The 15516-nt window shown below is 45.9% G+C and overlaps 1 protein-coding gene across 1 annotated transcript; it reads right to left on the bottom strand.

The window, feature by feature from the left end:
- Positions 1–3496: 3496 nt before the first annotated feature.
- Positions 3497–5052, bottom strand: LOC123425689. Its single transcript, XM_045109398.1, has 2 exons — positions 4349–5052; positions 3497–4175 (listed from the first exon to the last, which is right to left on the bottom strand). Exons 1-2 carry the CDS (start codon positions 4929–4931, stop codon positions 3802–3804), a joined length of 957 nt encoding a protein of 318 aa, XP_044965333.1. The 5' UTR covers positions 4932–5052; the 3' UTR covers positions 3497–3801.
- Between the last annotated feature and the right edge of the window lie 10464 nt (positions 5053–15516).

The raw sequence follows: 15516 nt of genomic DNA, 5'->3' as shown, positions 1-15516 counted from the left end.
GGTCTAATCCCGACCCGATCATAGATCATGCCCTCATCGTTAGTCATGCCGAAGACTTGGATCTGGTCGAGGAATCTATTAAGTGTTGAGGTTTCAGCGGCGGTTGCGCCGCCTGTATGCCCAGGGGCTACTGGTGTGCCTAATCTGTCGGCGGTACATGGGATCACCTTCGGGGAGAGCTCGGCTGAAGCAAGTTCGGACGCCCCGACCGTGTGAGGCTTTAAGGCCGGATCAGGTATGAGTTTTGACTTGATAATTGGATTCACGGCCTCGAAGGACAAAACATGAGGTCCGCGCGCTCCTTCAATGGAACGGAAAGCCCTTTAACACAAGGTCTCCCCGGGGGTCGACGGTGAACTCTAGGCTCCCAAACCTGACTTCCTGACCGGGGGGAAGTTTCCAATCTGACCAAGGTGGTCGGGCGGATCGACGTGTAGAACGATGCTTCCGAACGCGAAGATTTGTCTGGGGATGAAGAAGTCCCTATTACAGACCTCCTCGCTGATCACCAGGCGTGCCATCGAACCTATCAGCAATCCTGTAGTGGAACTCTCAATGAAAGCACCAATGTTGGTGTCAAAACCGGTAGATCTCGGGTAGGGGGTCCCGAACCGTGGACCCTGGATCGATGGGTTGCAGGAAGAGGGGGGAGACAACGGTTTCCCAGGTTCGGGCCCTCCTATGGAGGTAATACTCTATGTCCTACTTGATTGTATTGATGAAGGTGATTACAGATTTGATCTACGTCAAGATCGTATATGCTAAAGCCTAGATGATTCGGCCTCCTCTGCACGGATAGGGGTCCCTCGTTTATATAGACACCAGGATCCCTAGGGTTTACAAGTTACCAACTATAATCGAGAATAGATGAGCCGACCAATCTTTCTAAGCTTGGAGTCCACGCCAATCCTCGGTGCCTTCCTTCCTTCATACGAAGTCATCAACTATCCGAAATCTCTGGTGATCCGGTCCATGGGTCGGCGCCACAAGGACCCCTTAATCCAGGACTCCCTCAGGAGATATCCAAGAGTTTATCCTCCCATGTGCATTTGCACTCCAAAGCAAATTCCTCAAATATGCACATCTTCAAGGGGATTCCCTCTATATCTTGCAATCAAATTCCTCAAACTTTGTACTTACACTTCATATGTTTATCCCCGTTGAAAATTTAACGTATTTGCCATCAATCACCAAAAGAGGGGACTGTAAGTGCATCTAGTGGCCCTTAGTGATTTTGGCATATTGAAGACTTATAGATTAATATATTTGTGAGCGTACACATGCTCTATAAGTCGCTAAGGAGTTTGATATATCCGATGAATGTCGACCCCTAAAAATATGTGTCTTCAACTGAAGATTTTGATGCTCTCTTGAAGATTTTGAAAATGAAGAAGATGGTGTGACCTTGAAGATATTGATGCGAGGACTATGGAGCGTGAAGACATTTGTTTTCTTAGTTTCATTTCCTCTTTTTTGAGTCATAGGAAACACTGTACTGTTAAAGGGGTCGAGGTAATAATAAGGAAAAATTTCCAAGTGATGCTCATCTCAAATCCTACACATACCTAATTCTTCGAGTGAAGCCTTTGGAAATCTCTTACAGTTCAGTCAAGTTCTTCAGTGATAGAGACGATGTTATTCTCGTGTATGAGGAAATTGGTGTGAGTAAGGTGTTATGATTTTGCGTGTGCGAATTGCCCATCATGAGGAATATGATAGCCCTAAGGAAATTGAGAGTTCGAATTCCGGCTATTGATGTGCTTAGCGCAAACTCTCCCAAAGGATCTTATCCTTACAACGGTTATATCATTAGGGGCATTTATGTCATATCATGTCGGATTGCGCCCTAGCTATAAATAGCCTCCCCCACACCACTAGCTGGTTGGCTGCTCCGATAGAGAAATTGACAAGTTTCATTTGAGAGCAACCCATCCTCCGAGGACTTTGAGAGAAAATCATCACTGAGGAAAAACCTAAAACCCAAACACCTAAAATCCAAAGTGATTGAGCATCACTTAAGAGATTGTTCTTGTGTGGAACCGACACTTGTTACCTTTGAAGACTGTGCATCTTCTAGACGGTTAGGTGTCATGGTCTAGTGCATCCAAGAGGAAATTATGGATTGTCGGGTGATCGAATTTGTGAAGGTTTGAAAGTCTACCTTGAAGACTTACCGCGAGTGATTGGACAAGGTCTGTATGACCTTAGCTCAAGGAGAATACGGTAAGGATTGTGTGTCTTTGGACTGTTTGTTTTTTGGTCTAAATACCAAGTCGCTTTAAACCAAACGTACGACTGTCACAACAGTTGGAACTGGGTTACCAAATCATTGTCTTCACCGAGCAACTCGTTCTATTTCCTTAACCATTTCATTTCCTCAAGTACATGTTGATGAAATGGATCATTATTGTTTGAAGATTTTGACTGAAGACTTTCTTAATATCCTCAATCTAAATTATTCATTCACCTTGCTTATCGTTTGCTTATCCTGTTTACACGCTACTTGTACTCTCTGTATGTTTTATTTCATCATAATTACTGCGTAGTTGTCGTATTATGCATGTATTGTGAGTATTTTATCCGTTGCTAGTATTTCGTTACTTAGCAAATTTCTCAATAGGTAATTTATGAATGATGAATTTAAATAATCGCCTATTCATGTCCTTAATAGATGCAAGGCACTTTCAGAAACACGTGTTGTTTCTTTGTGAGCGGAAGAGGTTCGCGTAGTTGTCGTATTATGCATGTATTGTGAGTATTTTATCCGTTGCTAGTATTTCGTTACTTAGCAAATTTCTCAATAGGTAATTTATGAATGATGAATTTAAATAATCGCCTATTCACGTCGTTAATAGATGCAAGGCACTTTCAGAAACACGTGTTGTTTCTTTGTGAGCGGAAGAGGTTCGCGATAATTTGGGTTGTACAATGTGATCAATAAAGCTTGTGCTATTGATCGCGCGGTAGAGGTAGTACTTGAATTCCTCCGGAATGCACATCAATTTAGAGGTTCAAAATGCATCTCAAACTTCGATACGGATTCCTCATTCCAGTAATGCATCTCCTAAAATTTGGAATGGAGCAGACCTTCTATGGATTTTGTTAAATTGATGCTTTTTTTGATCACGATGTGTTTAAGGGCAGCAACAACGTTTTGGCTTATTTTATGCACGGAGGACGGAAGTAGTCGATTATATACTTGATTTATTGATCAACGAAGAACGAAATACAATACGTAAGAGGGGCGGCGTAGTAGTGGATGGTTTTGCTCTTACTAGGTTTAAACTCTGTAAAATGGAAGCATGAACTTGCTGGGTTAACAAAATTTTCCGAGGAGCCCGTGGATGATACTTTACCTTTTCTTACGGATGAAATATTGTCTGAACTCTACTGTGTTAACAAATCGACAGCTTCTGGTAAACAGAACATGTCGCATGCTTACGCTGATGTGGACCAAACAACAAAAACCACAGCTCGAGCGGAAGAAGCACCGAAATGCCATGAAACAGCTTAGTAAGCAAAGATTTAATACACATGCCCGGCTCCCAAGACAAATTGGGGTCTCCAGGCCCTCACTAATCTGCATCATCATCCCCTATCAACTTCAAGTCTCTTGTGCAAAACTACTATCGCTATCACCTTCTTACTACTACTAGGAGTTATTGACAGAAGCATTTCTTATAGAGAAGAAACAGAAACCAGAGCCAAAAACGAGCAGCACACCCAACAACAACAACAAAAAAGTAACTTGCTTTGCTGTTCCCATCCGAGTTCATGGGAGGAACCAACCCTCTTCAGTCTTCAGTAACGGCCGCCGCCGCTGCCGACCATCTCGCTGTAGTGCTTCAGCGACTCCTGCCGCTGCAGCCGCATCTCCATGTTGAACTTGTTGATGAAGGCCTCCACGCGCCGGTTTAGCTCGTCCTGCCCCAGCGACGGCTCGCGGCGCACCTTCCTCTCGGGGTCGTTGAACGTCTCCGCCTTGCGCATCGTCGCCGCGGGGGGCGCCGCCTCCTCGCCGCCGCCGGACGGACGGCGGCCCGGGCGGGTGTCGAAGGTGTCCGACTTCTTGAGGTGCCGCGCCAGCGGCGGCGCTCGCCCCTCCGTGATGGCCTTCCACGTGCTCTCCAGAGTGTCCTCCCTCCGCGGCCGCGACACCCGCAACGCCCTGCTGCCTGCAACGACACGCCCAGTCGACATCAATACAAAATTTCTTCTCTTGCTGGAATTCCACGAAAGCGCTCGAGATTCGGCGAAATTCTGCTATTTGCATTTGCAGGCCAGAATAGTCGAGGAATTAAACAGCTCGGCGAATTGCTCAGAGTATCAGGCAGTCCGTTGTTGTTACCTTCTGGGCTGGGCTTGGGCGCCTTCCGGCCGAACCGCTCTGAGGACAGCGGCTTCTCCCTCTTGTTCGTCAGGTCCGCGAACGGTGCCACCTCAACCTCGGCCTTCGTAACCCTCCGCTGCGGCGTCCATGCAGATCTTGAAATCAGGAAGTCCTCACCCTCCTCCTCCATCTCCGGCGCCGGCACCGGCGCGGGGGGCGTCTTGACCACCGGCACGGCCTCCGGAACACGCGGCTCCGGATCGGGCGCCGCCATCACCACGGCCACAACAGGTACAGGCATGTCCATCGGCATCGCCAGAGCCGGCGCGGGTACCGGAAGCGGCTCCGTCCCCACAGCGGCGTGTGCGGTCGACGAACGGCTGGTCTGGAACCGCGAGGACGCGGCGATGGAGATGATGATGGCGTTGATGACGAGGTACAGGTAGGGCGGCGTGAGCCACGTGGCCGCCGCCGCCTGCGCGCGAGGGATCTCCTCCGCCACGAACCCCGCCGCCGCAGGCCCCACCAGCCTCACTCCGGCGGCCACCAGCATCGCCGCCGCGGCCGCCGCCCCGGCCTTCACCGTCCGCGCGCACCCCATCGCCTCCTCGCAGCCGCCACCTAAATCCTTCCGACCGTCCTCCTTCCTTCTCCCTCCACTCACCGTGACCGTGCGTGCGGTGCGTCTGTGCGAGCGAAATGAATGGAAGCGAGCAAGCGGAGGTGGGCGCACCGGGGCGGGCGGTGATTTATAGCGGAGCACATGCCGAATATCGAGTATCCGTGCGCGCGGGCCGCGCGGGGGGTGACGGTGAGATGCCAGCCGTCGGATGAGGGCTTTGGACGGCGGGGGATGCACGGGAGAGGCTCGCCGCACGTTTTTCCGTTGCACGGGACGGAAAGGTCTGGGTCATCATGAGTAGTACTGTAGTAGTGTGGCCCGTGTGACCGCGGGGTCTTTGGCCGGTGGAGACGAGTGGACGTCGACCTTCCCCGATTACTATTATTACTGTGCTCATGCTTAATCTAACTGTTTGTTGTTCACCTGCTGATTAAGAAATCCCGTATCTTCATCCGCAAAAAAAAAATCCCATATCTTAATCAACTCTGTTCCTGTAGTAGATACACCAGTAACAGTGTTGATATCGTGACATGTTTTCGCGCCCGCGTAAAATGCTAGCATTTTTGCACGGTAGTAGTACAAAGTTGAGACACTTATTTTGGGACGAAGGGAGTAGTATCTTCTAGGCAACTGCACAATCATGTCATGTGGGTTCATTGATACAGCCTGGATAGAGATGGTAAAGGCTGAAGTGATCGGAGTAGTAGATGAATTAATACATGATGATGATGATGACTGTTGAGAGGGGCTTCCATCTTCAAACGGTCGGGAAACTAGCCGTTGGACGCGGACGCGGGGGGCCCGCTGGGCAGTCGGCCCGTTTACGTGGGCCCGGGGGTCTCCGGGTCCCAGCCACGCGGGCTGGTCCGTCGCGCCGAACCGCGTCCGCTGCCGTTTTAGCCTGAGCAAATGGTCCAGCTCAGATGACATCACGGACGCCACCGCCACAGCCACCGCACCGCGTGCTCATCGGCGGCAGCTCCGTCGCTTGCTCTCGTGTCTATCTTGTCTTCTCTTTCCCCGTGCACTGCACCGGTTCTAGCCTCTTCCTTCCTCACACACATCGAGCTGCATGTTTATAAGCTACGTACGTACTCATGACGTCCTACAAAGTGTAGTGTAGTGTACGTAGAGTACAACACCAACTACTACTGCTACTACTCTACCCAGGATGATTCTGACAGTAAATATTTACCTAATCTGCATCCAAATTATATTACTACTGCTTCTGCTCCGTTCTCTTTTTGACTCCATACTCTACTACCGGAGTTAGTTAATCTAGTATGCTACCAAGTAGTGATGACTCGACGCACAGGTTGACACGGTCGCGGTCACAGCGCACGGCAACTCGTGCGCTTTTGCGCTGCCACCTCCGAACGCGCGATTCAAGAAGCACGTACGCACGGCACCTGTTCGGCTGCCCGCCCACTGCGCCCGCAGCAGCATATGCGCCCGGTGCGGCGCGCACTTTCTAACGCCCGTCTCGGCACACGATGATGGGAAACGCGAAAGAAAACGGGGCGCGCGAACTACAACGTGCGGGATCGGCGGGGCATGGGCGCACGTGTACGCACCGCACCACGCCTCTGCTCCGCCCGGTGCACCGTGCACGCATGCACCAACGGGTGATGCGGTGCGGTCAGGTCACACACTCGCACGTCGAAACACAAGCCCTCTCCCTGTGAATCGCCTCAGGCCGGCCGGATGATTGATTAGCGTGCCCATGCTCGTCATGTCAAATTTCTAGGTGAAGCTAACGTATAAATATACGGTGGAGTGATCCATTTTGTTTCTGTCTCTCTCTCGCTCGCTCGTACAAAAGTCTCCCCGGTCTCGTAACCTGCATATTTAGGCTGCCTGCCTGTCCATCTGCGACCACACGCCATGACAAGGAGCATGGGGGAGAAGGTCGTTCGCCGTATCCGACCGTGTATATTTTGACCCCGTCCATCCCTCCATCGCACCCACGGACCCGGGGTGCGGCGTGGCTCAATCCGGGCTAACACGTGTCTTCTGCGCACCACACGTACGTAAAAACGTTCGTATACGTACGCACGCGCTCTAGCTAGCTAGGAGCGCGCAAATGCATGGCCACGTACTCACTTCTTCACGCACTGCCGTCATACTGGTCGATTTACAACTTATGATTATATGATTATTATTGCTCCTTTCTGAACGGTGAAGATCTGCTAGAAGACATAGTATAATATAGGTCGTTATTCTTAAGGTGGCACCGCAGCACGACCGTACGAGATCTCCAGCTCCATTTAGCCAGCCAGCTGCTAGGTAAGCGCGGTTAGCTAGGTAAATTAGCGTAGCACGCGCACGCCCGTAAAGTAGGTTAAGGTGGCACCGCAACGGATTAGCGTTCGGTGCACGCACTAGTTCGTAGTACAGGTGTGACCATGGTTTGGCGTGTGGGAAACGGCATGCTAGTTATGCTTGCCATGCACAAGCTTACACGTACTTACCGCAAGTCCGTAATCACGTGGTTACGAAGACCAAAATCGAATAAATTACTGATCTTAGACTACAGCGCAAACAGTCGAAGGAGATCAATTTGTAATCACTAGTGTAGTGCCTTCGCAAGTAATTTGTTAACAATATTTACACTACTAAGCGGCCGTACGGCGGCCTACAATTTGGACCCCGGGGGATCTCCGGGACAGCGACGGCTCCCCAACTGTGCGACGTCGGGGCCTCGGGGGTGGGCGGAACGACGACCTGGCCCTGCCAGCATTGCGCTTCTTGCTTCCCCAAAACGAACTCGTCGTGTCTCCATGGGTATGGTGTGCGTGACGGACCTGCAGATCAAGTCAAGACTCAAGACTAATCATGTCGGTGATCACCGTTCCCTGTACCCTCCAGACCTAACTTTTCCTTCGCGCGCGTCACAGGCAGCATATCTAGCGAACGAAGATACTTGACCCGGAGACAAGTTACAAACACGTTGTTTAGAACTAGCTCCGGCCTACGTGAATGGCCAATATCGAACCGTACAATTAACTAATGGGCTGCTGGGTTGTTTGCTTTCTGAAATGGCCATGCGTGGCATGCATATATGCATATACCCAGCCCTACTTGTCGAATTGCCTCGTCTAGCGTGGCCCGTACGTACGGCGGCCTAAAAATGCTCTGCCTGCCACGAGAGCGGTGGCAAATCTTCGCTATATACACTACTAGCTAGGCCCTAGGTGGCGGTGTCGATGAGACATGTGTTGGTATCATGTTCCGTGCCACTTGTAGCAAGGAAATCGGCAGCGTGCGCAGCCGTGCAGACACTGTGCGCGCCATATACGGGAACCCGGCAGCCGCGGGGATCTATCCACCGTCCGATTTGTCATGGGTGACCTACCGAATCATGGCCTCTTTGTCATTTCCGGCATGCACGTGGACAGGCCACCGGCCAGGGACAGAACGAACTCTCTTATTGAGTGCCGATAGGACACGGCTAACGAATCCGCATGCCGAGGTGAGATCACGGATGTCCCAAAGTGTAACTTTATGGGATTTTCCCCCTTCACCAAATGTATATAACGAAAGAAGTGAAAGGAGCGAACGAAGCATAATTCAGATGGTTCGATTTCGTATGGTGAAACAAGCTCCCCATGACTCATGTCTTAGAAGATTTGACACTGACATTTGTATTATTTTTCTTAGCTTAGCGTGTAACTTTGTAGGATGCTTTGTTCCTACTGAGGGTTATTCATATGGGATTTCATATGGTGAAACAATAACCAGTGGATATTTTACCCATGTGTATGATATTTATGTTGACTAGGAAAATGTTGGTGCATTGGAACAAGATATAAATATTCTCATACGTTAGTTTGTGATTTATCTGCTCATACTAATATAAATGTGTATCAAATCTTTGTTAAGTAAATTCAGGATGAATTGGTGCATAAGAAAAGTACATTAATGTGATTGATTATCGTACAGGAAAGGTGCGAAAAAGGATGTTGTGGGACTAAAAAATCGGTTGGATGAAAAAATCGATGAAGGGACATGATGGAAAGAGGAAGAACATGTTCACACAGCATTCTGCTAGCACAAACAAGAACACCACTCCCTTTATTGAGTGTGGAAGAATTTTAGTGTTTCACATGGTGCATCCCTGCACTGTCACATGTCATGTGCTAGACGTTTTGGTCATCATGGACTTTTTTGTTTTTTCTAAAAAATTGTAGTTTCTACACTTTATTTTTAGTTTTCGGGTTCTCTTTGTTTCATCTATCGTGTGCTAGGCATTTTCCTCCTTTCTTCTTCGTCCTTCTCGACACTTGTGTAGCAAACCATCTCTCTTAGTGTGACACTGTGGAAATTTTATCGGGTCTATTGTTATGTAGTCTACTGTCGTGACCTTTGGTAATCAGAGCCATCTTCAATGTGTGTTTCGCTTTCAAAATTGCCTTGTAAATCCTTCACTGAGGACGTAATAAGGATACATTCCTCTCCGAATCCATGAGGCTGAACAAATAGATAGTAATTTTGAAGTGTTCCTCGACTGAGAGATGGACATGCTTCAGGAGGAATTGGCGCACATGCTCAAGGAGAGTGCGGCAACGACGACTTCCATTCATCTGTTGCTCAGCACAATCCCGGTGCATGGATGTCATCCATGGAGGCCCTCCGTAATTCCTTTGATGATATTGGCACACGAGTGGTTTTGATGCATGGTAGTCACAAGAAGCTTGTAAGAGTAGTTGTTATCAATCATTTTGACTTTTAATTTTTACTTTTTGTGAGTTGTTGAAAATTTTCAGATAATGAGGAGGATCAAGAATTACTTTGTGCCATCAAGGGATACTAAGTGTTCCTCGAGTCAGAGTATCAAGAGAATGTCCTATCATGAACCAGACTATGTTCTTCCGCGTCGAGGCTAGTTAAGAGCATGTCAGTGGCCTTGTGAGGATTTCATGGATGGAATTGGTATTAAACACGAATTCGATCAATTAGCGAAGAGGACATGCTTGACCACTTTCCTTGATGATAAAATGGTCGTATGAACTTCTCAGCAATACTTTCGTGCAAAATTTACCTACACACGTGGATGCTATGAGTCTCAATTTCCATTTCACTTATATGATGAGGCTCCTAGTATGACTTTGGCAGAATTCTATGATGTTGTTCAATTCCTTGCCATGGTAGCACTAATGTGCCTCGACGTGGATATTTTGTGGAACTTTTGAGAAGTGTATGTGTCGGTGATGTTAGGGGAGTTTCACAAGGCAGAATAACTACTCTATATTTTTTCCATTTCATTACTTCACTTCTTTGTAGGAGATATTTGGTTGCTAAACCTGAATGTAGAACCACTTGTGCCCGTGACTTGGGCATTTTGCGTGCTGCTCTTTCCGGTGACACGACTTGTAATATGTGAGCTATTATTGCACACCACTTGCGTAAGAATATAGCGAATTGTGTTATTTATGATGTATTTATGCTACTCGTCTTGGTGGACACTTTCATATACCTATTAGATATGACGAGTATCATGAGCTTCCTACTACCTCCGTCACGGTTTAGAAGACACAGTTAAATTTACGTGCATTTCCACAATAGACAAGGTTTAAGGTGCATTGCATTTACTCCTAAGCTTCTAATTAGTGCTCTGTTGTACTACTTTTATATGCATGTATAGTGTGAATGCTATTTTTAACTCATTTCACAGCCAATCAATAACCACCTAGGTTCTAGAGAATTTTCATGCATGCCTTCTAAACCGTGACGGAGGGAGTACTAGATTGTTGGACTTCGGTGCTATAAAATGCCATGAATTTATTATGCATGAAGCTGCTTTTAATGACTATAAATATAAAATTGTGTTCAGCATGAATACTCATGATATGTATTACCATGCCTTCTCATGCTTTGCTTAACCGATGGGGAAATGGGGGCTAGTTCGTCATGCCAAGTGACATCATTGCCAATCGGACATAACTAGAGGCGGCAAACCGTGAGGAGGTTATTGATACGTCTTCAATGCATCTATATTTTATAAAGTATTCATGTCATGTTTATAATAATTTATATAGTTTTGGTGCACTTTTACATTATTTTTATAGACTAACATCTTAATCTAGTGTCAGTTTCTTTTTTTCCATGTTTCATGTTTTCCAGGAAAACCATAATAAATGAAGTCCAAACACGAAAAAAATTAAAATGCATTTTATTATATATATATGTGTGTGTGTGTGTGTGTGTGATTTTTGGGAGAAAGAGTCAATGCAAGGCGGTTCTCGAGGGCCCCACAAAGCATGTTGGTGCGCACTACCCCCTGGGTGCTCCAGCCTTGTGGGCACCTTATAGGTCGGTTGGAGCCCTTCTTTTGCCGCAAGAGAACTATTTTTTAGAGAAAAATCATATAAAATTTCAGCCCAATCGCAGTTACACATCTCCATGAAAAAAGTAATGATGAAGGGCTCCGGGGCAGGGGGAATGGCGAAGGGTCAGGGTTGTGGGCGAATGTCTCCATGACCTCGGACCGCCGACATGACTCGTTGGTCCAGGAGGGACCACAGGTTAGTGGAAGGGAAGGGTGAATGAATTTTTTTTGGTTTGGTTGGGAAGTCTCTCACTATATATAATTCCTATTTCTTGTATTACATTCCCATATATTAGCACATAACTATATAGTTGCGGTTTCGAAACTCTACATGATTAAACATTCACAAATGCGATTTATATCCTTTTACACCTCTGTGAATATTTTCAAGAAGTACCGAAAGGTATTTGACATCCATTCCACTTCAAGTTCAATCTGACCAACTTTGGGTTTTCATGAACTGCAAGTAGGTGATATAAAGTTCCAATTCTCATGATCTTTTTACTAGATCCTGTAAATACCATATGACCTCCAATCACATTTTTATGAAATTTCAGTAAGGGAATCGTCACCAAACTAATATATTGTAGTTCAGATTTTTTTTCGAATTTGAACAAAATCACTTGCTTCAAATACCGTAATTAATTTAGAACATTTGGAATTGGATCTATGGAGGGAATACAACATACATGAGATAAAAGTAAGGTCGGGGTAAAGATTATGATGACTAAGCATGCCCACATTCATTTAGATTCAACTTGCACATAAGGCAAAATAGTAACATGGTGAGGTTTTGACCATGTAACTATGTGATGAGTTCATGACATGAGGCATGATACGTCTCCGTCGTATCTATAACTTTTTATTTTTCCATGCCATTATTGTGCAACTTTCACATATTTTGGCAACATTTTATATGATTTATTGGACTAAGATATTAATACACTGCCCATTGCCAGTTCCAGTTTGTTGTCAATGCTCTCTATGGAGTATTCCTGAAATATACTAGGTAAAAGTGTTAGTCCAAGAAACAATATATGTTGTCATGAATTATTAAAACCATCAAGGGAGCATATGTGCTTTCAACACCGCTGAAAGAAGAAGGAGTTGGTGGCACATCAAGCGCATAAAGACCATGGTGTTGTCGACCTATAAGGAGTACGCCCCTCATGTCCTGATCCTTAACAAGAAAATGAAACGGGTGAAACTCAGCAAGGACATCATTATCACGAGTAAGGTTAGGAAAAGATAACAAACTACGTGAAAAAGAGGGAACTCGAAGGACATTAAGGAGACGTAATTGTTTGGATCGACGAGTAAGAAGAGATGCCTGACCAATATGTGAGATATGCATACCTTCCCCATTAGCAGTGTGAACCTGATCATGTCTAAGATACGGCTCCTATGTGGAGAGATTGCTCATGTTGCTCGTGAGGTGGTTGGTAGCTCTCTGATGGCCCACAAGTATAGGGGATCAATCGTAGTCCTTTAGATAAGTAAGAGTATCGAACCCAACGAGGAGCAGAAGGATCTGACAACTGGTTTTCAGCAAGGTAAATTCTACAAGCACTGAAATTATCGGTAACACGTGATTGTGTGGTGAGATGATTCGTAGCAAGCAACAAGTAACAAAAGTAGCAACGGTGCAGCAAAGTGGCCCAATCCCTTTTGTAGCAAGGGAAAAGCCCAGACAAAGTCTTATAGGAGGAAAAGCGCTCCCGAGGACACACGGGAATTTCTATCATGCTAGTTTTCATCATGTTCATATGATTCACGTTCGTTACTTTGATAGTTTGATATGTGGGTGGACCGACGCTTGGGTACTGCCCTTACTTGGACAAGTATCCCACTTATGATTAACCCCTCTCGCAAGCATCTGCAACTACGAAAGAAGAATTAAGACAAAGTCTAAACATAACATTAAACTAGTGGATCCAAATCAGCCCCTTACGAAGCAACGCATAAACTAGGGTTTAAGCTTCTGTCACTCTAGCAACCCATCATCTACTTACTATTTCCCAATGCCTTCCTCTAGGCCCAAATAATGGTGAAGTGTTATGTAGTCGACGTTCACATAACACCACTAGAGGAAAAACAACATACAACGTATCAAATTACCGAACGAATACAAAATTCACATGACTACTATTAGCATGACTTATCCCATGTCCCCGGGAACAAAAGTAACTACTCACAAAGCATAATCATATTCATGACTAGAGAGGTAATGAGTAGCATCAAGGATCTGAACATAAACTCTTCCACCAAGTAATCCAACTAGCATCAACTACAAAGAGTAATCAACACTACTAGCAACCTTACAAGTACCAATCGGAGTCGCGAGACGGAGATTGGTTACAAGTGATGAACTAGGGTTTGGAGATGAGATGGCTGATGAAGATGTTGATGGTGACGAGTACCCTCCGATGAGAGGAGTGTTGGTGATGACGATGGAAATGATTTCCCCCTCCGGGAGGGAATTTTCCCTGGTAGGATCATCCTGCCGGAGCTCTAGGTTGGTTCTGCTCAAGTTCCGCCTCGTGGCGGCGGCGAATCCACGAAAAAGCTCCTCCTTGATTTTTTCCTGGACGAAACCCTTCATATAGCAAAAGAGGGGGGCTAGTGGGCCAGCAGGCTGCCCACAAGCCCTCATGGCGTGGCCTGGGGAGTGGCCGCGCCGTGCAGGCTTGTGGCCACCTAGACGCGCCCCTCTGGCACTTCTTCGGCCCAGTATTTTTTATAAATCCTGAAAAAAATCCTCGTTGATTTGTACGGCGTTTGGAGTTGCGCAGAATAGGTATCTCAACTTTGCTCCACTTTCATGCCAGAATTCCAGCTGCCGGCATTCTCCCTCTTCATGTAAACCTTGCAAAATAAGAGAGAAAAGGCATAAGAATTGTACCGTGAAGTGAAATAATAGCCCAAGAAGCGATAAATATCAACATGAAAACATGATGCAAAATGGACGTATCAACTCCCCCAAGCTTAGACCTCGCTTGTCCTCAAGCGAAAGCCTAGCTCAATAAATATGTCCAAATGTTTAGGGAGAGAGGTGTCGACAAAACAAGATACGAACATGCATGCATCATGATCATGATCAGAACAGCAATACCAACATATAGTCTCTCATGCTAAAGTGATGATTCCTTCACAAAGTAAAGCATGGATCAAGAACCTTACCGAGAAATAACAACCGATAGCCTTTAGTCATTGAAGCAATTGCAATTTATCACAACATCAGAAAGAGTCAAATAAGAGCTTATAAAGCAAATCCACATACTCAATCATTCTTTCGTTCTCTACAATTGCTACAAGTCACGTGGTACTCATGAGATCAAAGTTTCAGCTGGACACAGAGAAAGATAGGGGCTTACAGTTTTGCCTCCCAACTGCTTACCTCAAGGGTAATGTCAACAATAATAATTCATGAATACTTACCTCCAAGTTGACATATGAATATAGATCTTTCCCAAGCATATGACGTTATCCAAGATAAAGGCGAAATAAGGAATTGGTGAAGATCACCATGACTCTTTCAAGGGCAAAAAGTAAAGGTACAAGATAGGCCCTTCACAGAGGGAAGCTGAGGTTGTCATGCGCTTTTGAGGTTTGGATGTGTGTCCTCTTCGTGCGGAGGAATGTCACTTTATATTGCCTCCGGTGATAAAGAACTTTATTATGCAGTCTGTCGCTTTTATATCTTCCTCATCATAGGTTCTATAAAGCTTATTTTCCACACACTAATAGATCATACATATTAGAGAGCAATTTTTATTGCTTGCACCGATGACAACTTACTTGAGGGATCTTATTCAATCCATAGGTAGGTATCGTGGACACTCATGACAAAACTGGATTGAAGGTTTATGGATGCACAAGTAGTATCTCTACTTGGTGCGGGAGGTTTTGGCTAATATGAGGTGGAAGCAATCGTCACATGCTAAGGGATCTCTATTCATATAACGTTGTTCAGAGCCAAGCAAACACAATTCATTATGTTGTCTTCCTTGTCCACCATCTACTTCTAGGCATGCAATAGTTTAGTGAGTGTTCACAATCATAGATGGTGTGAGAGATGATATATTTATATGTGAACCTCTCCTTCTTTATCACTTCCTATTAATTGCAACCATGACCAAGGTCTACGTTTGCTTACCCTCAACAAGTTTCAATCCTGATTCTTTTTATATGTGAAGCCATCACTTTCCATAAGATCATTACATGATCTTTCATGCT

The sequence above is a fragment of the Hordeum vulgare genome, chromosome 2H (assembly GCF_904849725.1).
Source record: "Hordeum vulgare subsp. vulgare chromosome 2H, MorexV3_pseudomolecules_assembly, whole genome shotgun sequence".
In the NCBI taxonomy this organism is placed as follows: Eukaryota; Viridiplantae; Streptophyta; class Magnoliopsida; order Poales; family Poaceae; genus Hordeum; species Hordeum vulgare.
This window is presented reverse-complemented; position numbering and strand designations above follow the sequence as displayed.

What these genes read in the sequence shown, in the direction of transcription:
- LOC123425689 (XM_045109398.1), bottom strand. Translation starts at nt 4,931, where the DNA reads ATGGGGTGCGCGCGGACGGTGAAGGCCGGGGCGGCGGCCGCGGCGGCG. An exon ending in GCCCAAGCCCAGCCCAGAAG is followed by an intron (nt 4,176 to 4,348) that starts GTAACAACAACG and finishes GTGTCGTTGCAG; the next exon opens with GCAGCAGGGCGTTGCGGGTG.